Source organism: Cygnus olor, chromosome 14 (assembly GCF_009769625.2).
Source record: "Cygnus olor isolate bCygOlo1 chromosome 14, bCygOlo1.pri.v2, whole genome shotgun sequence".
In the NCBI taxonomy this organism is placed as follows: Eukaryota; Metazoa; Chordata; class Aves; order Anseriformes; family Anatidae; genus Cygnus; species Cygnus olor.
This window is the reverse complement of record NC_049182.1, coordinates 7,844,118-7,869,610: the sequence shown is the minus strand read 5'-3', so window position 1 is coordinate 7,869,610 and position 25,493 is coordinate 7,844,118. Positions and strand designations below refer to the sequence as shown.

At 40.7% G+C, this 25,493-nt stretch overlaps 1 protein-coding gene across 8 annotated transcripts in view; it reads right to left on the bottom strand.

Moving 5' to 3' along the window:
• Positions 1-25,493, bottom strand: part of SGCD (sarcoglycan delta) — a 333,594-nt gene that overhangs the window by 41,553 nt on the left and 266,548 nt on the right. For all 8 annotated transcript variants that reach the window (XM_040573134.1, XM_040573139.1, XM_040573136.1 and 5 more), the window contains 3 exons: positions 18,258-18,345; positions 15,754-15,873; positions 716-788 (listed from right to left, as the gene is read on the bottom strand). In XM_040573134.1, the coding sequence (XP_040429068.1) occupies positions 716-788; positions 15,754-15,873; positions 18,258-18,345 (281 nt within the window). The remainder of the gene's footprint in view (positions 1-715; positions 789-15,753; positions 15,874-18,257; positions 18,346-25,493) is intronic.

Genomic DNA, 25,493 nt, shown 5'->3' with positions numbered 1-25,493 from the left:
TTTTTTCTCTCTTTCTAAGCAAGAATTATTTGAGCACTGGTGAAAAACCCCTACAGCCCTTTTGGCTAGAAGGTTGCTGCAGATTTAGTTATCATATGATCAGGTTTTTTTTTCAGAGAGCAGTCATCAAAACTAACCTGTAGTGACCTTTATTCTTTTTAATTTTTTATATTTTATTTTATTTTATATAATGCAAAACGTTAGTTTGTGGGAAAACTGGTTCTCAGGAACTGTGCAGTTTTTTCCCTCCTGATACATTGCTGTCAGCAAGAGGTATCTCTGGAAGTTTCAGCAGTGACATGGGTGCACAGTTAGACCCAGTGCAGGTCAGGGAGGATTTGCATTTCTGCAAGACGGATAATGCTGGAGAGCATTACCATTTTGGCTATTTTTACGCCCTGTGATTCAGCAGAGACTCCCATACCTCCCTGCACAACCAGCAAAAGATTTCTCTATTTCTTTGCAAAGGCTGAGCCCAGAGTAAGCAGAGTGTGTTACGGAGGAGAAATGATGCTCTCATTACCCACGATTGCCTTTAGCTCGGTCACATCAGACATAAACATGGAAGATCCCTTCTCTTTCACGGCATCCCCTTGGTGATGCCATCCAAAGCAAAGCCCAAGTTCTTGTGCAAAAGCAGAAATGATGCCCAGCAGTATGCACAACTCCAGCAAGGTGCCACTGAGTTACCGTTAAACCATATTCCAAAGTTTACCTTAGTTCCTTGAAGGGGTCTGCCCTGACATTGGGAGTTTCTATAGATTTAGGGAACACTGTGCCTTCTGCTCCTGAAATCACAAAACAAAACAGAAGACAAATTGTAAACATTATAAGCTGTTATCAGGGGAGTGATTGTCAAATCATACCTAGGTGCAATTTAACCCATTCCCTGACCCCATTTCTCTCTTGCACACATTGCTTCTGTCCCCAGGAAAAGCCAGACCTTGATTACCTGAAATTGGTTGCCTTGATTACAAGTGGGATTTGCTTGCAACCTGCACTTCTGGTTGTAAAAGCAGCTGCTTGTACCCTGAGCGTGGGAAGTGTTTGCTGACCCAGCTGATGCAGGGAGCTTGGAAAAGATACCTCCTTGTTAACAAGACTTCTAATCCAGCTACATCCCTCATTAATGAACCTGCATGCATGTCAAGAAATTATCTTTTGCTCTGAGAGATACTCAAAGGAGAAAACCAAATTTTGGCTCAGTCACTGGAAGTGGCTCAGGTCAGGCTGTGCTTTTGCCTGGGGAAAAGGAGGGAGGTGTTCTCTGGCTGAAATGCAGCACAAGCAGGCAGGAGATGGGGCTCTAGTCCCAGTTCAGCCACTGGGTTGATGTGAGACCCAGAAGTCATTTAACTTCTGCACATTTCCCCTTTCTTGTACAGACAGTGGGGCGGACAGCACTATCCCGATTTGATGAGTGTTTTTAGATTACGAGCTGTGAACTGCTAGGTAATATTAAACAGCTTTCCTGAGTTTCAGGCCACTGCGATCCCCTGATGTGACCACCTGCATAACACAGGCTGGACGTTTTCACCCAGCCATTTCTGCATCAGGTCCATATTTTGTGACTGCTTCTTAAGAAAGATGTACTCTTCCTATTTCAGTTTTAAGCCAAAGACAGCCTGTGTCATCCTGTGGTAAGCCTTTCCACTGTCTAATTGTTCTAATTTTTAAATGTGTATCTAACCTGAATTGGTCTCACATCAGCTTTCAGCCACTAAATTTTCTTGGGCCATTGCATGCCAATGAATAGGTCCTGCACGAACAGAAATCCCCACCTTCCGTAGGTGGTTACTGATGGTGACCCAACCACATCAACTTTCTCTTTGATTTTCTTGAAAGTAACATCTTTCTAAATCATTCCTAACATGAATGATTCACATTTTCTGGGCTTCTTACTGCTCCTTTTCTGAACCCATTCCACTTCTAAAACACTCTACTCGAGACCTCAGGACTGTACGCAGGAGTCCCCAAGGGGTGTCACTACTGCTCCGTGCAGCACAGCGGCACTTTCTCTCTCCTACTGAAACTTCCACAGCTAACACATATGTGAATGACAGTCTTACCACACCAGTGCACTAGAAATTTGTTTCCTGATCTCTAGAATGTAGCTGCCTACTCAGTGAGCAAGTATGACCTACATTCCTGAATCTGGACCTGCAGTCTTGTATTCAGATGCAATGTGACCAATTATCCAATGCAAACTTTACCAGTGGCATTTAAAGAAAAAAAAATCCTTAATTTTTTCTTTGATAAAGCTATTGGTGCCAACTACAGATCCTGACAAGATCTTTTAGATACACTGTTTGAGATCTTTCTTAATATGTGCTATTAAATTTGTTACCTATGTGCACTCTGGAAGTCAGCACTATAGAATAAAAAAATATTCTGAGATGACGCAAAACACACAAACACAACATCCTTCTGTAACTACTGTTCTAAGCGAGAAACACACGTGGCTTCCACATGACTGCTCTTTCCTTACAGTGAAATAGATTAACGAAACCATCCCACTGTGTTAAATGAAAATCAGAATAAAAATAAGCACTCCATAAAACAAAAAGCAACTCCTACTTTTTAACCAAGAGAACAGCAAAGTAATCTCAAAGATGACAAAAGCAGCCTAAAGTTTGAGGCTTTATACTTGGGTATTAAAATTGATCCTATGGCCCAATACAGATATTTAGCTCTTAACTTTACTATAAGTCTTCATTGTTACAAGTTGTCAAAAGCAGCTGTAACTTGCCAACCATGAAGGTTATTATTATCTGATCTGTCCTCTCTCAACAGTTTCCAAATGATTTAAGTCTCTGCTTATCCACACAATTGCCTTGGTTATTAGCTTTGCAATGAAACTTAGCGGAAGACGCAGCCTGCACATATCTGCATAATAGCACAATGATTTTTGAGGTGAGAAAGATGAGATAGTGAAGCTGGAGAGGTGCAGATAGATATTCTGGCACCCTTTCCACTTGCATTGCTTATTTGATGACTCTGTTTATGTGGGTAATTATGTCGTTTTTACACACTAAGTGTAAGATCTACAAGTAACCAGAACTGTCTGAAGAATAAGGGAAAACTTTCGCATATTTCTAATGACCTGGAACTTTCCAGGTGTTCATTATTTTTTTTTTGAACACAGGAAGCAACTTTGGAAACAAAACCAACGGAGACTCCGATGTAGTCATTTCAGGAAGGCCGAAAATAAAAAAAAACCCTCCTATTCCTTTCATCCATCTCATTTTCCTTTCCCTTCATACAGATCTTAGACCCTCTTTTCCTCTGTTTATCATTCCCCACATCCATGGAAGAGTCCTTTATGCACTGAGAACAGGAATGAGATTTCCAAATCTCACCCTTTTTTCACCCTTTTGATATGAATTAGAAGTGAAGGCTATCTACCTTGATAAGGCTTACTGCCTTGACAGTATCATCTCTTATTATTCCCTCTTAAGAACATGAGCTCTCCCAAAGGGCCGCCTGTCCCCGTCACTGTGTAGGACAGCAGCCACGAGGGGATGCTGAGGAACCAGGACTGAGCCATCCCATCCCTCCCTTGACTCTGGCTGTCAGCAGCTGAGGAACACCTTGAGCTGGCTGTGACCACCGGAGAGACACCGATAAGCTTTTCTCACCTCTCTTTTTGAACCTCACTATCATTTTATTTATCCCCAGTTCTGTACCAAGGGACTCACAGCTGGACTAAATATTCTGGAGAAGTTCATCTTTTGGTTTCAACTTGCTGCCTGCTGATTTCAGTGGATGCTTGTTCTGCCTTGGACTGTGAGAAACATTAAATATCCATTCTCTATTTTTTTCTGGCCTACCTGAAATGCTATATGTCTCAAACGTGTCCAATGCCACCACCCCTCTCTCTTGCACAATGAAGAGCCTCAGTCTCTGCCTGGGAGATCGGCAGCTCCCCAAACATCCTCCATATGGACATTTGTGTCAAAGTCTGGCTCTTGGCCACTATGAAAGTCCCCAGCCAGGCTGTGATAGCATCAGTGCTGGACTGTGTTTAAAGTGAAGTTGTTAGGCTGGAGGAAGTGACTTCATTTAAAATTTTTACTAAAGGCCTTGGCACAAAAAGAAGCAAAGTTTGAGGGAAATATGCTGTCAATAGTGAATTAGTCCATCTTGGGTCTGCAGAGGAGGATTGGGATGTCATGGAAAATAAATGAGTGACCTTAGGGAGTGGAAGAAGAGAGAGAGAAGGTAAAAGTTAAAAGTATGAATCTAAGGCCAAGTGCTTAGAAAGTAGTGAGGATTTCTGCTCCATATTGGACGCTTCCTGGATGGTAAGATCCCATGAAGGGGCCAAGGGCTACTCATGATTCATAGCAGCAGGACAGGGCCAAAGGGAAGGAAACCACGACATTAAACTGAAAGGGAAGAGGCAAGACTAACAGGAACATAGGAACATGAAAAAAATCACATTTATTAAGAATCACCAGTGAATCCTTGAACTATTAAGCAGCCTCCAGCTCATCCTCATTTGAGGAAAGCGTAGAGAAAGGAAATATTGTCTGAGTGCAGGAATTGAAAATACCTATCCTACAAAAGAAGACTAGAAGGACTTGACTTTTTAGTTCAGCAGCATGACAATGAAAGAAGGATATGAATGCTGTGTATAAATACATTAGGAGGATAAATAACACAAAGGAAAAAGAACTACTGGCTATAGGCCAATGTTGGCATGAGAGCAAATATCAATAAACTGGTCCCAAATACATTTTGGAAGAAAAGCAGGTGTTTTCTAGCCACCGGGGAGCAAAAAATGGAAACAGCTTTTCTCTTAGAGTAGATGTGACAGACAACAACAGATTTGACAAAATCATGATTATAAGGTGTGGAATCTCAAAACGGGGGACAAGATTTGCAAGACCAGAAGGTGCCTTCCAGTCTTGCACTCCCACAGGCATATTTTCACTATTCCCTACCCAAGGAATGAGGGTTGTGGCAAACAGTACTAATGCATGCCTCCCACTGTTCAAGAATTAGCTGTTATAATCTTCCTTCTCAGGCAAAGCTACTATATCCCTCTTCTTCCTTTACTAAGCATAAAGCAAATTTAAATTAACTATTGTATAACAGAGTGTCTACTTCCTGGGTTATGTTATTAAAAAATCTGCTATCTACCATGAGAAATGCATAGTATAAAATTTCCATTTCATTGCAAAGTACTGAAAATATTTTTTCACCTTATAAGACTTGCTGCTGCTAAGGGCAACTTACCTGCAAACGGCCAAAGACAGTTAGGAGAAAACAATCATTTAATTTGTATTTAAACATACTGTATCATACATCCCTAAGCAATAAACTATTCTTTCTCACAGTATTATATCAGAGCGAGTTCTATTAAAAGCCATACCTACCGATTCCTTCTTCTGACACTCTGTAATTTACCACCAATAAATGTTCATAAACAGTTTGACTGAAAAATCCATAAAGCCGTTTCAGCTTTATTTTAAGTTCCATTTAATGTCCCTCAAAAATGATTTCATCAATGTGTTTCCATTAGCTGGTTCTCTGCCCAATAACTTAATTCCACACAATCAGTCAGGAACTTATAAAGCATATGACAGAATCTACCTAAAGTGTTCTGAATCTCCATAAAGATTCACTCAGTGAATGTTTTTTTCCCCTCTAGTGCATAAGGTGTGGGGGAACAAACATCCAAGACCCCTGTATACGTTCACTTCGAGTGAGATCAGAAAGCAAGAGCTTTATAGCAAGGGAACATTCAGTGTTCAGTCTCAGTTTTGTTTCCATTTGCTTGGTTTTATTCGTGTTTGTCTTCTTTTCTTTGAGAATCAAAAGAAAGACCACATGAGAACAGGTTTGCCAAGTAAGACTGACTTTTCTCTGGCATTTCAGGTTTCTTAGATGCCTACTGCCACATCCAGAAGACAAGCCTGGTTGAGGTTGGACCACTGCAAGTGAGCTTCTGGAGTTACATCCAGCTTCTGGATCTCTTCTTGCCTCCCTCGTCCTACTCTGCACCTGCTGTGGGAGCCTGGCTTCAGCAGCTTCAGTGACTTCAGCAACTTCAGTTCTTGCACATAAAGACACTGTCTTCTTGCTGCAGAGCACATGCCAGGCACAGCAAGCTGCCCTCGCTGTTTCTAACATGGAAGCAAGAAAAAGAGTCAGTGGACTGGGCTTTTTTGTTTTTATTTTTAATCCCAGTTTTGCATTGAAACAAAGCAGAAGCATCATGTTAAGTAACTATATGTTCGTCTGCCAGTCTCCTGCTGAAGAGCATCTTTTGAAGTGTTAGCCCTCTTCATACAATTTGGAATTGGCTGATCAATCTCATGAGCTTTGTGAGAAAAAAAAAAAAAAGGGAGATTACTAACATCCCAGCAAGGCAAAGGCTCTTGTGTGACATCAATAATGGCTGGATGCCATTAAATCTGTAGGAGAGAAAGAAATTACAAATGCCCCAGGAAAGGAGCAAGTCTCAGCTGGAACATGCGTTTTCTTAGCCAGCAACAAATCCAACCAAAGTGGGACCTTTTGTTTTTCCTGTGACCTGCCAAAGTACCTGAGCTGCATGACACTGTCCTGGCACCTTCCCTAGTGCAAGGTGTCTCCCTCCAGCCAGAACTGGGCTCCTGCCATTGTGACAAGATACTGCTCACATCCTGCTCCCTCTGCACAAAACTGTTGCTCTGGCCTTCCACTGCTATCAGCTGGAACAGAGAGAAGAATCCAAATGCAAAGCCATGATAGGTATTTTTAGACCAATGGTTGATGCTCTTGCTGTCAAGGGTAGGTGGCAATCAGCTGAACAGCACTCGGGGGCGAACAGAACATGAAGGGAAAAAAATCAGGTTTCCACTCAGGTGGAAATACACCTGGTTAGCCATTCCCCACTTTCCTTCATTTTCCTTTTTTTGTTTTTCTTTCTAAAGGACACTTTCCTTTCCTACTCTGTGTGTTCTTCAAGTAATAATTCCAGATTCAGAGTACACCTGAATATTGCATATCACTGTTTTATGATGAAAGCAGGATCTCAAAACCCTGTGACACACGTGGTGATTAAGTTGGTTTAAGCCTGTCTTCTCCTTAGCACACTACCTTAACATAGTACTGTGCAAATGAGAGAAGAAAAAGGATTTGCTCTGAGTTTTTTTCTAGCTCAAGTCAAGAGGCAATGTATAGCATGCTGATGATCTCCAGAAGCTACCTTCATTCCCACTATTATTGATCAGGACACATTCAGCAATTTGTTCATGAAAATACTCATCTGATGAGGTTCTCTCCTCTGTAAGTCTCATTGGGGTAATATGTGATAGTCTCAGGAAGGTGTCTGGGCAAACAGATGTCCAGGAAGTAAATCCAATACAATATAGGTAGAAATGATTTGTGCCCACTTCTTTTAATTCCTAGCTTTAAAAGCCTTATTCATCCCTAATTTATGTTTTTAAATGGATGAACATAGTAATTGCTGTTGCTCCCCTTGAATCCCATCAAATCTGAAATCAATGAATTCTATTTCAGGGCCTAACAATAATAACACGGCTAGGTTAAGCCACTGCATTGAATAAAAGACATAAAGCTTCATTCATATTTCTTTCTAGTATAGGATGAAAATGGTTTATTCAAAGGTCTGTCTGTATACCTTCATTGTCAAAGTGTTGGGGAGTTGTTCTTTTAAGGAGAGTCTATATAATGAATCATGTGCAGCATCAAATGTGTTTTTAATAAAAATGCAATATAAATTATTTAGAATCTGTTAGCAAATATCTTTTTGTCTCTTTCACATCTATATCTTAAGGATACAAACTTCATGTTTTTGTCTTGGCACTGTATGCACATGGGGAGTGAATCAACCCTTGTGCACTGGGCTGTGGTTGAGTCATGCCGGATGGGAACTCCTTGTGAATCCAGCACCACCAGCTCTGCTGGGTGGAGGAGAAGAAGTTAACTGACTCATAGTCCTAAGAAATAAATGGAGCCTGGTTTTAAGCTGGAAAACTTGCAAACAATAAGATGAGCAGCAAGCTCTAAGACAAGCATGCAGATCATTAGTGATGCGTGTGTCTGTAGACATGTTGAACATCAACAGCCTAGCTTCAGTGGTTGATTGTCTGAGAAATACAAAGGGAATAATATAAAAGAAATGAAGGGCTTGTACCCAAACTGAGCAAATACATATGAAGAAAAGTTGATACAACCTATGCTGACCTCTAGATATTTCCATCTCATGCAGTTTTGGGGTCTTTCAACACTTTCTGCAGCTCAACAATAGCAATGTCATCACTGAAATCCTTTGAAGCTGTTCTTGGCATTCTGGTGTAATGTTGCAAAGAAACTCAGGAGAGCACCTGAAGTGGGAATACCCAGTGGAAATTTATCAAGGAGAATATTCTTTCTGCTTCAAACAGGTCAGGGTTGTGAAGGCTGGGGAAGACACTTAGGAAATAAAACATAAATCTGCCACACTTTTAAACTTGATTTCAGTGCTTGGTAAGTGTACAGTATGCTTCTTTCATAATCCTTGAGACATTTAATCAATATTAATCTGATGGTGGATGATTCTTCTTTTTCCTTAAACAGGATTAAGGCAACACAATCTGAACACACATTTCAGCTTGGACTAGAAGCCTATACACTTTACATAAATTCTAGCCTTTTTGCCTGGGATGTACTTTGAAGTAAAAGCAAACACACAAAAAAACCTTCTTGGTATATCTCCCTCCCGACACACATTGTTCTCTCCAACAAAAGACAAGTTTACAATCTGGATAAGTGGATTTTGTAGAAGAAGGGCGATGTTATTTGAATTCACCATTAAAAGGAATGGGCAACAGATATACCTACATATATCTATTGCCCTCAAGGCAGCAAAGGGTTTTGAAGTATTCATTCGAGAATAGCATGTTTGTTCAAGATCTGGTCATTTTAATTTCTTCCGTAATACAATGGGAGAAAGAGTTTTTTTTTTTTTTTTTTTTTTTTTTAAGAATCCAAAAAGTACATCCCAATCTCTGGGGGGAACAAACAACCCAGTTCAACCAAATCAGTTTTTTTTTTTTTTTTTTCTGTAAGGTTTTTGAATCCTTTCTCTGTCACTTCTGATTACAGATTAAATCACTTTCTCATGCCTGACTTTTAGTTTGATACAGCAACAGCACAATTCCTAACTGAGAGCAAAGAAAAATTTTCTTGTGGTTTTAATCACTGACAGAAAACATTATTTTTTCTCGCTGCTCCTTACTTTTGCTAAACAAGATTTCTTTTTCAGCACCACAGCAATGCAATGAGTACAAAGAGATTTGATGAAACTCCGCTGCCATGTCTGAATGCTACAGATGGTTGTTTCCAGTCTTGGTGGTGCCTGTGCTGGAATCTTTCACCTGCATTTGTCAGCATCTTTCCCTAGTTTCATCATTTTATTCTCTGTCCCTTTTCCATAGGACCAATGACTACATGACAGCTTGGCAATTGCTCCAGGACTGCATTAGTATTACTGCTTAATTACCTACAGAGAGTGAATAGGGAGTGTTCATAACCGCTTCCTAAAGAAGTTCATACATCTTCAGCAAAAGGTCAAATGCCTGTCCAAACCTCGCGAGCAGCATGGCTAATACGGTCATGACACACTTGTTTCTCTTGCCAAGAGCACAGAAGGGAGCTCTGGAGCAACTGCTGTGTCCAGGTGCCTTTGAAGCAGCCCGAGCGAGCAGGAGCTCATTTGCAACTGGATGAACTGGGAAAGGCCTCTGACACAGGGTTGATGGTACCGTGTTTGTTTCCAGAAGCACAGCACGGTGCCACAGCCATGTTTCGGCTGCACCAAGCCAGCTTTGAGTCGGTTGCAAGATGCAACTGCTTGTCAGCTGCTTTTGCACAGGAAAAAATAGCAGTCGTAAAATATTTCAATCTGCAAAAAAATGAATATCATTTCTCTGTTTCTCCTGAGACAGCCACCTACAAGCCTGTAGAAAGGACATGTTTTTGTTTTTGTTTTGTTTTGTTTTCAGGAAAATGTACAAAATCCACAACACAAAGATTCAAGCTTGCCATTTATCCCCAGGCACAAAGTTGCAGCAGACACGATGGTGAAGCCAGAAAGCTCTGCTTCCTCTTTGGCTCAGGTCTGATTTCAACATTTGGCTACAAAAGTTCCTCAGTCTGCAATAAACAAATCAGCAAAATACCATTTTGCAACCATAATGGCTGCTGTAAAGGCAACTGTGCATGTCCTGACCCATAAACAATCATTTCTGAAGAAGGGTGCAGGCAGCAAAAATGGGTGGTAATTCCTGGAAGTTGTTAAATTTCTAGTTTACACCACCTTCCAGAATGACTGGTGCCAGTCAAATAGCCTTGCAGTTTGTTTTCATGAAATATAACTGCTCTTGTACTCATTAAAGTTACTCTGCTGTAAATATTGCAGCAAACACAAGCTAGAAAGGACATGCCAAGAAGCTACTAAAATTGTAATATTAAGGAAATATGAACAGAGTTCTTTAACAAGGATGGTATTGCAGCAGCACTTCTGCAGGATTTCTCTTATTCCTCCCAGATCAAGCTAGTACAATTCTCCCTAAAAATGTCTGTGGATGCGAAGCTTTTAAGACAGCTGGGCCAGTTTGCACAGACACGTGTTACCACATTCATAAGTGGTGTTCTCCTTCTGTCCAAATCAAGAATGTTAAGGACATTACATTTTTTTTTTAACCCTTAACTAAAACCCAGCACTTGTGAGCAGAAGGTGCAGCAGACAGAACAAGTTACCCCCTCACCCTGAACAACAGAAAACCCCAACCCAAAGCCTCCCATTTAAATAGATCTTTCTATAGGACAGTCATGCAGTGAACTCTTCAATAATAAGCCTGGGCTATGTGGCTTTAACTGGTGATGATTCTCCACTGAAACCTCTACAGTCCTTAATATATATCTCTCATAAATAAAATGCTAGAAACATGCCTCACAATCAATTACTCCAAACTTACTGATAAATTTGCAATAACATTTCAACAGCGGACTCCCCTTTTCAGGTGCATTCCCAGGCAGCTGAAGAGAAACTAGAATAAAAAACACTCTCAAACTAATGTTTCTGAGTCTCCCCAGAGGCCAGCACTCACATGCTTCACATGCAGAAAGAGCAGGTTCAGAGCCTGGAAAAATGAAAGCCGGACTAATTGAGCTAGGGTTTGCCACAGAGAAAGGCCTTAGCCAAATTTCTGTTATTATGTTACATTAGAAGAAAAGTTACGCTATGGTGGTATAAACGTCTAAGTGAGAAGCACATTTTCCAAACATCCAGCGTGGGATCAATTTTTTGGAACAATCCTTGCATTCATCTATTACAGACAAGCAACCTTTTGGCTTTGTGATTGATCCTATCCTTATCGTAAGGAAAAAAGGCAATCTTAGGAATGGTTAAAAAGTGTGGTTGATGTGCAACAGGACAGTGTCCAACCCATGCAATCCTACTTCTCATGCAAACCATCCTCCACCACTCAAAGGCAGGGAACACAAAAGCCTGTAAGAATACATCCTTTGTGTTTTCAGCTAAGCTCACTGTAATGCATGTGGATTGCCTACAAATTTTAGTATTTAAAAAATCAGTTTATAAATCCATCATAAATATTAAACACCAGAGTACCCTGGCAAGTTGCCCTGAAAGCAAACTTCAAAAAATAATCTCCAAAAGAGATGTCATGGCCCTTGGGAGAACTGACACTGGCATGTCATCAGATGTTGTCTTATAAGGCTAAATTAAGCATCTGACCAGATTTTAATTTTTGTAAAAACTCATGCTAATTTAAATTGCTTTAGATTTAATTAAAAATGCTTTTGTATAGAGATAATAATGTAACTCTGTTAATTAGTATCAAGTGGCATCTAGAGGGCATATTTAAAAACTAATCTGGAGAATAAATAGAGCTAATTAACAGTCAGAATAATGCTTTATGATTGTCCTTTGTTTATAAATGCTATAATGTTCAATATGCTATTAAATGAAATTGGTAATTAATGTATATCAAAGCTATTTTTAATGCTCTTTTAACTAAAGAGTATTTCTTACGAACCATTTTTCACACAATCTGAACATGTTTCACTTCTGACGGGAGGGAGGCGGAGGGAAGGGGAACCGCCGTATGACGAACCACATGCGAATTCAATTAGGACCAGCTCATTCATCTCCCATAATGCAGACCGCATGTGTTTATGAGCCCACAGGGAACATCCAGTGAGGCACTGCTTTGCATCTACTCCGTCTTTACCCAAGTAGACCACTGAGCATGGCAAAGGTGAGCCCAGGGAAGATTTCGGGGCTCCGCTCGGGCACTTTGTGCCACGTACCACCACTGAGCGGCACCACGGTGCCCTCTGGTTGGAAGAGTGGCAGCAGAGTCTGCCTTCAAAATCTAAACCTTGCAAAAGCAAACAAAGAGTTGCAGTTCAGAGGTGTGAGAACTGCTCTGAGATTTACTGCAGTATCTTTTCAAAGATCACGAGTTGCTCAAATGCTACAGGAGTGAGGACTGTAAAAGAAAGTAACACTAAAAGTGAGGATGTGTTGCCATCCTATCCCTGGACAAGAGTGGAGGAGACAGCTGGGCAATTGCAGGCACTGACAAATGAGCTTGGAATAAAAAGGGCAGGCCAGATTTCGCAAGAGACTCGGTTTCTCCATGACTTTTTATGGGCAAACACGAGCTCTTTCTGAGTCATCTGGACAGCTGCTGAGCTCCCGCTTGGCTTTGAGTGGGGCAGAGGGAACTTGTGCTTGTGTCTGGAAAAGCTTATGTAGATATTATCAGAGCTGACCATGGCCAAAGGGCTCAGAGAGCTGCACTTGTGCTCAAACAGAAGTTCCTGTTGTCCTCCAATCTCATCTATGACGACAGGTTTGATGGGATTCACTAAATCAAACACAATCACTGAAGTACTCCCAACTGTATCATGCAGGCAGAGCAGAGATCAGTTCTGTCTTTCTGTGTCCTTTAGTGGTTAAAATTCAGAAATACCCCCTCCAAAAGGAATTAAAATAAAGAGCACTTTTTTTTGGTAATCTGCACCACCCATACAATGCAATTTTTGAAGCGCCATCAAATGCAACATATGTCCTACTTGTATGTTTGTTATTCATAATTCTGTATATTCCTCCTATTTTAATGCCTTGCTAATGTTGAAAAATCCTTTAGCTACCCAAAACAGAGTCTATTTCAGAAAAAGACAGCAACTCTTGTCTCACGTCAAAGCTTCAGCATCACTTTGTAGAACAAACTTTCAGAATCAACTTTGAAGAGCATACAAAGAAAAAAGTAATTATCGTTAACAAGATGAAAAGCTAGCCACAGGTCCAATAACTGCTGCTCTAACCTCTGTGAGATGACTTTCATGCCAGATTGCAGACACACACTTCTTTCTGTAACAAGTACGTGTTCAGCAATAACAAGAACAAGTTGAGATTATTTACATAGTGTAGATAGGTGTCAGCAGACCCATACCGGCAGCACCTGAGATCACAAACACCAGAAAAATGATCAAAGGAATTTGTCTGCGTAGTACAAGTTGGACTAGCCTCAAGTGCAGACAAAAACACTGGAAGAAATATGAACATATGGTATAATACTTCCCAGCATGGCAAACAGCCATGGCAACCACTTTTGGAGATATAATTAGATCGGGGAAGCAAAGCTGGAAAAAAACAAAGCCAAGCATGAACTCTGAAAGCATTTCAGCTCAAGGTCATTGAAATATTCACCATGTAACATAATCTGTGATATCATTCTACCTTATCTTTTCTGATAGCTCTGCAAAAGCCAAAGAAACCCTAAGAAACACACAGTTGCAAAATAAAAATGAAAGTGCACTACAGTGGTTAGCAATATTTTTGATGCTGTTTATTCTGGAGACTAAAACAAGGCAGAAATTCAAAATAACTATTAAAAATAATTGCTGGTTTCCCCAAAGCAGAAAGCAAATAAAAAGGAATATTTTTATAAGTTTGTAATCTGAAAAGGAGTACTTGTAATTTGTAAATAAAAGTTTGGTTTTGTTTTTCAAAGAATCAATGATATAAATCTCTCTCATTTTAAGGTTTCCAGGAAAACAGTTAAAATAGTTGCTTTCTGAACTCATCTACCCTGCACAAAGACTATATAGTCTTTAATCATATGATTAAAAAGTTCTGAAGGGTGCAGTGTGAAGGGAGATTTGTAGTAGAACACGGATTGTGACAAATGCTCCCCATCCCTGAAATACTTTGAATGGTCCTTTTCAAAGTTTTCTACTAAAAAAAGATACTGGTAATTTTTTGAAGTTCAATATTTATCCAATAAAACTCATCTAATTTTGGTATACCCAATGACTGAACTGGTCCAGTATGTACCGACAGTGACTTACAATTCAAAAGAGCCACACTTGGCCTTTCCACAAACAGGAAACCATCTAGAGCAGCACATTGGGTAACAAAAAATGTTAAGGGTTGGATACAAAGTCTCATTCATGATGCTTAGACCCCGAGGCCCTTATTTTCAGCTCCTTTATATTACATATAGTATACTAACAACACAGTATGTAATATAGAGTAAATAACAATAATTTAAAATATATCATTTTAAGCTCCTTCATTGATCTCTGTTTTCAGGAGCTTACTAGAGAAGTAAGGAACAATATGGAGTGAACAGATGCATACAAATCAAGCCACTGCAAAACAGGCATCAGTGCGTCCTGAGTCCAGTGGCTCTGTGATGTGACTAACTTCTAACGATACTGAGCTTACCCAGTCTGGTCCTATGTGAAAATATTCATGAGTAAATCTCAGACTAATCAAAGAGCTTGGATTGAACTAGAGAGTAACAGAATTCAAGTTCCTATGAGGTAATTTCACAGAACTCTCAAAAGCATTTTAAAATTCTACAGCTACCAGAACTCTTTCTTTCCTCTAATTAAAAAAAAAAAATCAAAACAAATTATAAACAATCCCACTCTCAAACCCGAAGTGTATCACCATTTTCTGTGAGGAGCTACCAATGTAAAGCCTAGCAGGCAGGACAGCTGGGGAAGCAGATCCAGCATAGGAAAAGAAGTGTTCAAACTGCCCTGTCTGTCTTGAAAGGAAGATGGGGAGGCCACGTTACAGGTAACGTGTGTTTCTCATCCTGTGCATGGGACATTTAACCATACCCATAAGCATAGCTGGAGATGGCTTAGAGATGATCAACATGGTCTCACATCTGGTTTACGAAAGATTAATCAATATAAAGGCCAGCAAACTGTTCAGGGAATGCATATGGGATCCTAGTTCATACCTACATTTTCACTGCAGGTCTCCACCTTAGCATTTGCTCTAGAATGAAGGAGGAACTGGTGAAAACTGGTGAGATTAAAAATACAAAGCCTGAGGTTTCCCTATGTGCAGAGACAGCGACTGCAGCAATGGAAGCATCCTTACAGTGATCCCACACTATCTCTCAACCCAAACTCAAGAGATAAAGTCGTTTAGTTTCCAAAGCTGGTTTTAAAGCTGCTCCAGATAAACCACTTCCAGGGGAGTTTTTTTCTGCAGAGGAAATAACATGTTGTGCAAGTTGAGAAACTCCTCAGACAGAAACTCCTGACCATTATCTCCCCGGGGAAGATTCAAAGCAATAAGGAGAGTGAAAGACTTTGTATCCAAATGAAGCTTTCCACAAGCATGAAGGAAAGTCAGGCAAAACTATTCTAAAATTTGAAGAGGTACATATTAAAACAGCAATTTAGTGAGTAATCTTTTACCTAAAACTCTCAATCTCTCTGCTCCGACTACTACTTCATTGTCATCTGCAGAAAACAGCAATTTTCCAGAGAGGGTTTTCACCTCAAATTTTTGGCTGTGTGCTTCCACTGCTTGGGGACCTAGAGAGAAGAAGAGATTTAGCATAAGCTTTTAGTGAAAAAGTGTAAGAAAATCACACAGTAGCTTCATACATTTAATAACCCCATTTGCTGAGATTACCCTAACAGCTCTGCATGCACAACTTGCATCTGACACATCAAGCAGGGATGTCTGTGCTTTTCAGAGGGTGATCTCCCCATAGAAAAGGGCACTGTTTTCTAACCAAATAACAACCCCTCAACTATTTCAACTTTTTTTTTTTTTTTTCATTCTTATACATGTCTTAAATTTACCATTAAGTTTGGCATAGCTGGGAAATTTTTACAAAAAGACAGATCCACACGTGAAATAGCAATGAATGTAACCACGCTTTGAAGGCATTGGTACAACCATAAGAGGCATCAGAACTTCGTAAGTACATTTTCCTGGTGCTGAAGTGCAAATGATTCTTGGTTTCATGCCTGTTAAATATGCCTGTATTAAAATGATACTGCTGTCATGCACAGTGCAATTAAAAATCCAATAACTAAAAACACAACAACAACAAAAAGCAACACCACAGGAACAAGTGTTTTGCTTTAAAGCTGCAGTTGAAGAACTTGATCCCACCTCCACAGGGAGGTAACTCCTGGGAAGTGCTGAGGATTTCCATCTTGGCCCTGCAGAAGGATGAACCATGAAGGGAAGGGAACCCTGCGCAGGCCCAGATGAACAGCAGGGTCTCTCACATTTCAGAAAGTTTTTACATGAGTAAATCTGTGCTCTTCTTTTAATTCCACTGCTTCTCCTGCAGGCTGCTGTGCAGCACAGTGCTGAAAAGCCTCTGGCAAGCATTTTGTTGTGGAGCCTGACAAACATCAACTGCCCAAGCAAGCAATTCTGTGCAGGTCTGTGGCTGAAAGGTTACAAAGAGCAGGCCCTTCTGTTACCTGACCTAGGCTAAGCTTCTTACAAATTGCCATCTAACAGCCCTGTGCAACCTAGTCCAAACCACAGACTCCCTGGATCATGCACTGCACAGAGCTGTGACTGGACTTTGCTTTACTCCTACCTACCATCTTCTGACTAGTCTCATTTCTCAAAAGCGAGTCTTTTCTTATAGGCAGTTCCTAACTCCATCTATACACAGTGTTTGCCTGCACAGGTTGTCTGTATTAGCATCAGGGCACACAAAGAGTCATGTGTGTGGTTTGGGCTACAGAAAGGTGAGATCCCTGTGCATCTAATTCTGCAGCAAAACTTATTAAAAAAAAAAAACAAAACAAAAAACAACCGCAGCCATTCTGAGAAAATAACGTACTTTCAAGCTTTAAGTTTGATTCGTGCCTCACTAATTAGCTGCCTCCCTACTCATCAGTGCAGGACACACAAGACGGGATGACACCTTCAATCCACTCATGAACCAAAGCCATTCCAAACGCAGAAATGAGCTCAGTGACCAGAACATCATGCCAGGAGACATCACTGACTATGTCCTCCTGAGCTCTTGTGAAAAGGAGGCACTTAAGGGAACCAAATACCCTCTTGAAAATATATGCAGAACCAACAAACAAACAAGTTCTTCTGAATGTGAGAATCTGAGAGCTTGGGGTTGAATTTATTTCCTTCCTCCAGGCAATTTTCATGCATGCCACTTAAATTATTGCTTACTGAAGCTGCATATTTAATTATTTAATACTGTGACTAGAGGCCAAAATGTTATTTAAGCAAACCAAACAACTTGGTCTCACATAGAAACAACATGCTTATGGATTACTGTTTCTGCCACAGAGCAATACTTCTCCCAGTCCCTAGATTAATCTCAATAAATAAATATCTATCCTATATCATATTTATATATTATATATTAGTATTTTAGGCTCTTTCAACCCAAATTATATATGCATCCATTCAAAGGCTGCTGTGTACTGGGGATTTATGAAACACCCATTTGCCCATCAAAAACACTAATGCTTGGAAACATCAGTATTCATCTGAAGAAGAGCACAAAAAGCTCTAAATTGCTGAGTGTCCGAACCCAGCCCCAGTCAATCAGCAGAGTTCCCAAGATCTTAGGCAAGTTAAAAGACTCTCAGGAAAATCCTGTCTGTTACGACAGAAATGTCAGCCTGCATATGTTCTTCTTGACCCTGAAGTCGTACAACTAACCTTTCTGCCTCTGGATTGGCTTTCAAATGAAAACGATGGTCTGCTTCGTTATCAGAAAGCACCAGCCATCTGCCTCTCCAGCACGGCTTTCATGTCTCTAGCTTTGTTTCTACAAAGTAGAGCGAAGTTTTCATTTGTTCTTCACAAGACACCTGGGCTCCCCTCCGGCGAGCTGTCGGAAGCCAGCGCAGCATCCCAAAACACACCCTCTTTCATCTCGTCTTAACAACTCCACGCAGCCTTTCCCCCTCCTTACCTGTTACAAGGCGAGTAAGGACTTTAGTCTTCTCATTGAGGATGTTCACCGTCACATTTCTGGCAGACTGGAAGTACAGTGGGTTGCCCTGGAACGAGACCATGAGAGCACGCACGTGAGATGGGGGTGGGCAGCCCGAGACCAGCCTGCTGGAGGCACCTGGCTGCTGCTGGGCTGCCATCAATGACTGCAAAGCTGGGGATGTGGTTGAGGTGCCAGGCTACCATGCTTGTACTCTCGTGTGTTGATTTGTGTGTGTCCCGTCACTGCACAGTACTGATGTAACCCAGAATAAAATACGCTTATCTGGAAAGGGCAGCAGAAGATGCCCAAAGACAGGCAAATTTCCTTTCCTGCAACCTTCCACTCTGCCTCCAAGCACGCTGGTACAAGGGGAGTTTTCTGAGACATCTTATACTTATGTCAACTCCTGATGCTGCATTAATTTTTATTGTTCAGGTTGAAACCATACTCCACACTTCTTTTTGGCTCAGAAAACATCTTAGAGACTAGCCTTGTTTTAGGGATGGTTAGCTTTATTGCCAGTACAAACCAACCAACCTGTTATTTAGAATGTGCAGATGATATGGGACCTGACCTAAGCGTCCTGAAGTTCAGGGTATTTTGGGAGGCTGATTACAGCAGTGCATTTCAGAGTCAAGTCTGCAATACTGCATACAGCTTGAGACGACTACGATGGGTGATTGCGTATAAGTACTTCATGGACACCTGAGTGAGCTGTGCCCAGGGAGCTGTGAATGAGAAAACCTTATTAACATGTTGAAAGTACCTTTGGTCCCAAAGCACTTATGAACCATCCAGCACTCACAATCACCACCATCCAGACTGGGAAGCCAGCACGTACTGCTTCATACCAGACCCATCTCACCAGGTCTGGAGATGCACGAGACATGAAGCCTTCCCCACACCACACTTGACCACACAGATTTCTGCCTGTTTTTCATTTTTATGCTTTAAATATAACTCTGAAAAAGAAGCTAGACCAGCTGTTAAAACACAGGAGCTATACAGCTACCTGGCACCATCCGTCTCAGGTATTTCTCCTGCAGAGTGAAGCCAAAGGAAACCCACAGCGAAAACCATCTGGCTCCTTCTGTGTGGAAACACGTCCAAGACACCTCGGAATTTGTGCTTTCTACAGGCAGCCCCAGTCCACACAGGTGGTTTTCTTAGGGGCCATTAGCCACCTAAGGCACAAACAAAGGATGACCCCAACTTAAATCAGCCAAAAGTCTAACGTGTGAGGTGGAAATTCACTACCAGTATAAAGAACTACCAGTATGAAGTATTAAAGCAGACAGATGAATAAATTGATTAATCAGCTGAGCCAGAGGATTGGTAGAGGGGATACAACAGTAAGAAAAACAGCAAGGAGATGAAAATTTGATGTTTGTGCACTTCTTACATCACAGTCTCTTCTTACTGCTTCAAAGTCTTTCCATTAGGAATGAACATTCAGGAGTGTATAAGTCAGGCATGTTCTCTTGGCCTCCTGAATTTATAAGGAATATAATAAATATTTGTATAAATGTGATCTTTCTGGGTCATGACAGAAGGACTATGTTGCCTGCATATAAAGCATAACAGAAGCACAGGAATACACTCACTGTGATGGACTGGAGCTTCAAGAAGCACTTCTAGTGATGGGTGAAGAGTTCCCAGCAGCAGTGCTTGCAGAAAACAAACATAAAAATACCACCCAAAACAAGCCCACATGTGAACAAAAATTCACAGTAATTACTTTCGTGGCTTTAAATATTTGTGCTGCATGTACCCAGGAGATAGCCTTTCAGAAAAAAGGAAGGAAGAAATGGGATTTATTCATTCAGTTATAGCTAGACTATCATGGCTTCATTCGGACTATTTGCTACTAAACTATAATGCAAAACTAAAAATAATAAAAAGAAAGAATTCCAGACCTTGGGCAAGTTTCAGAAGCTCTTGGTGTCTCTGTCTCCTCATACACTAAATGAGGACAAATCATCCTTCTATACCTCTGTGATATGTTTGACAGCTTAATGTATACAGTATCTGAAACTGAAATATTATTCATAAGATACAAGAGCAATAGTAATGACTGGTAATGATTTTTTTTATTTTTTTTTAATTCATTTTTGTGTTCTTTTCCCAAGCACCTAGGAGCTAACGTTGATTACCATTTTATGGTTCATAGCATAGAAGAAGGATTACCTTCACCTGAAGATCCTCTTCCTCTGGCATTAATTCACTGCAGCCCTGACCGGGGACCTAATTTGAACACCCCTAGGGATAGCAGCTTACTGCTACGTTTTCACTTCACATGTACAGATGAAGGATATTTTTAAAGGCAGATAGTTACAACCTGTATAAACTATTGCCACAGATGAGATTATAACCACTATAAAAACATGCAATATGTAGCACAGAAAGGTCACGTTTTTGACTTGCACTATTTGACTTTTGTTTATGGAGTTATGTAAGCACAGAGTGTTTTGAAAAGGCCAGGAAACCTTCTAGTTCAAATTAAGGTAGGAAAAATCATTCAAGCCCCATGACTGGCTGGCTTTGAAACTCTGTTACTGATCTTCATAACAGGAGGTTCACTACAGAAGTAGTGCAAGATAAGCCAAGTAACCGATATAAAGAGAGTTGCAGAAAAAGTTGCTCCAAAGAAGTCTTACAAGACAAGCTAAGAGCTGGCATCCACCTACGGAAGACTTAAAATACATAATCAGAACTTGAAACGCTTATCCTAGCACAGTCATCTCATTCACTGATTCAGAGCTCAGATTCATGCAGCCTTCAAAAAACTAAATTTCTCTAATGGAAGAGTTATGTTTTTATTGGTCTGCAGGGAAGGAACATTTCAAGAACTTAATGCAATGCCCGCTCTCATTTCCATAATTCTTCTTCCATTAAGAAATGAAAAAGAGCTAAAAAAAAATTGCTCCCTTCTGCTGAAAATTCTGCAGACTTTGTGTCCATCATCTTCTGTTTACAAAGGTAACAACACTGACATATTTTACACAATGAACATTTAAAAAACAGTCCCCTGTTGCAAGCTTAGTGATGATGCCAATTTCCTTCAATCACACAGGAAAAAAAAAAAAAAAACACATTAAAATATTCTTAGAGAGGTTAGAAATTATAACTGAAAAGTGGAAACCTTTCAATTCTCCTAGCATTTCATGTTATCATGACACAAAATTAAGCATGCTGATGTGCTTGAGCAAATGGAAATCTAGATATCAATATGGCATCATCACCATGATAAAAATAATTACGTGCAGTAAAGTAATATTCTCAAAAACTTTATAGACCTAAAGTTAGAATATTAGCATGTAATAAAAAAACAAGACTGATTATAATTTTAAGACTGCAAGTATGAGACATAGCGCGTTTCTGAAGTATAATATGTAACAATCCAGTTTACAATCTTTCCAGATAAATAATATCAAAGAAATTATATATATTTTATTCTTGGACGTGATGCAAAGAAAATTGAAGTGAACTGAAAACTGGATTTAGCATTCTTTTGGGTTCAGAAAAGTAGAGAAAATAATCTTTTTCTGTTTGTCTACCAGTTTGTCTAAAAGAGGTTCCACCCCATTCTTCAGGAAAGCACATTTTAGATAAAATAAATCTGATATCTCTGATCATACAATAATCCAACATATTTCACTGCTTGCATGCTATCTGATGTGCCGAGAAATCTCTTTCTCTGTCATTTGTTCTTCTTCCCCTCAATCACAAATAGTACAGCAAGGTTTCTCTGCACCTTTCCTTAGCCCAGACATGGGCTGCTCCCAGCCAGTTGCTGGCACTGACATGCTCTTTATGCCCAGATTTGGTTGTTGAAACTTTAATCCCTTTACCATGGCCATCTGTTAACTTCAGTGCTGTGGCAAGTTAGCAGAGTTGTAGTTCATGTCCATTTTAGCCATCCCATAGCACTGCACTGCACTGCACCGCAGCCTCCTATTTACCCTCCTGTGTGACTGCAAATTAAATCAGCAGTCACTCCTTTCTGATGCTATTTTACATTACTGTTTCTTTCCATTGGTCACTTCGTTCATTTGGCTGAAGAAGCTGAGCTAGAGACATGGATGGGAATAGGATACATATATTTTTTTTTCCCCTTCTGCATGTCTTCCTGTTTGCTTCTGGCTTATTTCAAGCATTTTCCTTGCAAAAGGCTGACAGAGGATTCCACCTGCACTGGGTTCCATTTCTGGGGAAAAGGTAAGGCTGGGATCTTTTAGGGACTCTTTAGGTTGGTTATCCATTTCCAGCCCACCACAAATCTACTATCCACCTCTGCAGAAAATCCTACATAGTAAACACATCATTCTGCCCATTACTCCAGCCCTTCATTAGCAGACCCAACAATAATGCAAATGTTTGCAGGCAGAAAAGAAGTCACCACAGCTATTCAATAGATTAAGATGTTGGACATACACTGCAGAATAAAGGATCTTGTAAAGTGAAAATTATTGTCAAAATAGTGTGGCTTGTTTTCCCGCTAAGCAGTGAGGTATTCAGTAAAACACAGAAGACTGCAAAAGGTATTGACTGCTTGTTTGCTAGGCTAAACACATGGCGAAACAAGCCCTAACAGCTCACTAGGTGTTTTTTTTGGCTAACTCTGGCAGAGATGCTAAAAACTCATAGATCAGAGACCAAAACAGAAAAAGTACTTTGACTGGCAACCCAAATTTGGAGCTGAAGCAATCCCAACCAGTGCTGTCTTTAAGAAAAGTCAATACTTTAACAGATGTCCTTAGATTGTTTTAGGGAACTATTAAAAATATGTGGAAATCTTTCTAAATGTTAACAGGCGATTTTAAAATAATGCATCACAGTCAATGCCTGCGTATTTTGGACAGTTAAAAGCAGTAGCTTTGATTTGATCTTATGGATTCAAAGAGTCTGCAAGGTAAGTGCACATGAAGCTTGTGGAAATAATGAAAATGGTGAATTGCCTTCAGGCTTGAAAAAAGTAATGGGAAAAATTAAAATATTAAAATTTAATCCAGCCTGGCAAAGAACAGTCTGGAGAAGCCACTCAGAGCACCATTTTCCTGCTCATCTACACGTCTCACTGACATACAGAAGGAAAACCCAGTGCTCTGTACACAGCTGGACTGTTAGAGGGCAAAAGGTTGTTTTCTGGAGAGCAACCAGACAGCCCACTATGAGAGCAAAAGCACTCCTTCACCTGGCCAGCAGCCACAGACAGCTCATTCACTTCCCTGCACCCTTGAGTGCTGCTTTAAAGAGCTGCTGATGGAGAGGAAGCATTTGTGGGGGTTTATAACAAATACATTCCCTTCACAAAGTCCAGGCAGTCCTACTGTTACAGCTACGTGCAATAACAGCACTAGCAGCGATGATACCTGCCCTTTGCATTGTGTTTCCATTCGTGGGGACAACTCACAGACCCTCACAGGTGGGGGAGGCTGCATCCTGAGGAGAAAAATCCCCTGTTGCTGATGGTGCAGGTAAAGAGCAGCTTCGTCTTGCAGGCAGTCAGTGAAACTACTTGCAAACAACCCCCTGTGCACAGAGCCCGGGACCAGCAGCAATTTAAACTCTTTCCAGACAGCACAGTTCTAATCGACCGGATCAGTGTCGTGCAGTGGTGCCGCAGACAGCTACTTTTTCCCCCAAGAGGCTTGTTATTTTAAGATACTCTATAAATATTTGTATAATGCTTAAACTCTTCCCTTAAAAGATCATTGGGAAATCCTGACAGCAATTTCTTGTGAAGACTGGGAAGAGGAAGTAGACTGGTAGAACCAAGATATAACCCGTAGCTTGCATGGGCTGAGCACACAAAAATGTATGTATATGGTTTTTATGCAAACTTATAGTGCTTCACCCAGAATTCACCTTCAATCAGATACGGGTACATTTGCCTCTGAATAACACAATCCTACCTCGCTGTCTGCTGCGGCTCTACCGCTTTGTTATTGGTTTGGGGACAGAAGGCAACATGCTGCTAGAAATCTCCTGTTCTCGGTTCATTCCAAATCTCATTTCCCGGATATTTGGGGTATGAGGTAACTTTTCATGGTTTTGTCTGTTTTGGAGTAGCAAGTAGTCATTGCCTGTAAACGGAGACAAAAAGCAATCATTTCAGGGTGCAAGACATCCTTCGCCAAGAATGGGAAACTTTCCTAATGAAAACTCACAAAAATATCACCTCTGCCAACTTCCTAACGCACCCAGACCCAGCAGCACGGGCTGTCCGTGGCACAGCACTGCGTGCAAGGTCGTCTTTGCAGTTGTCAGGCCCATCCTGAGACCTACCAGCAAAGGTGACTTTTTAACCCTCACTCTGTCCCTTCTGGTCAGTTGACACAGACAAGCTTCAATTAGCATCATTGATCCAGTGTTGTGAGTTCCGATATTTTCGGAATATTTTCTCGTCTTTCAAAGGGAAGCACCAATGAAGCTCTCACTACACGACACTAAATGCAGAGTTCCTTAACCACAGAAATGTCCAGAGCATGCTGCGAGCACAGATTCAAACATAACAGTCCTGGACCTGATCCCTAGCATGCATTGGAGAGTGTTTGGTGATTGAAAAACTCAGGGCTGTCCCCATAAAACAGAGAGTAGTGAGGAAACAATCAGGTTGAAAAAAACCTCAGAATTCAGAACAGATGCTGCAGATCAAGCAACTGGCACCACTGTGAATCACAGCAAACCTCACCAGAACATTGTACAGACATCGCACACCTCCTGAAAAACGAACAGACAGAACGCTGGGCAGCATCTATCTTTGGCTGTGAAGAAGACAAATTTGGGAGTATCCAGCTTGGAACCCCTAAGATGCCGCTTCGAAGCAGCCTAGCTTTCATCTGCATCAAGAGAAACCATGGACTTCAGGCCAAACTTGCAAGCCAGCCATCACTGTTTCCATTTAAGTTGCCATACAAAAGAAAAACCAATAGATCTTCCTTCTGTTTCTGATATAGCTCCCCACAACAAGAACAGGATTTTGCCCAGAAGCCTTCTGGCACAAAAATTTAAGTCAGTAGCTAAATCCCTAGGTGTTAGATTGAAAACATCTTTTAATATTATTTGAACATGCTTTTTGTTGTTTAATCACTGAGTCTCTTCTGATCTTAACTTTGTCCTTCAAATGGTTGGATATAATGTTCATGTAACTAAATCCCTTTTTCAGTAAAACTTCTGATTTGACAGTGTAAGCTTTTCACAGCAGAATGA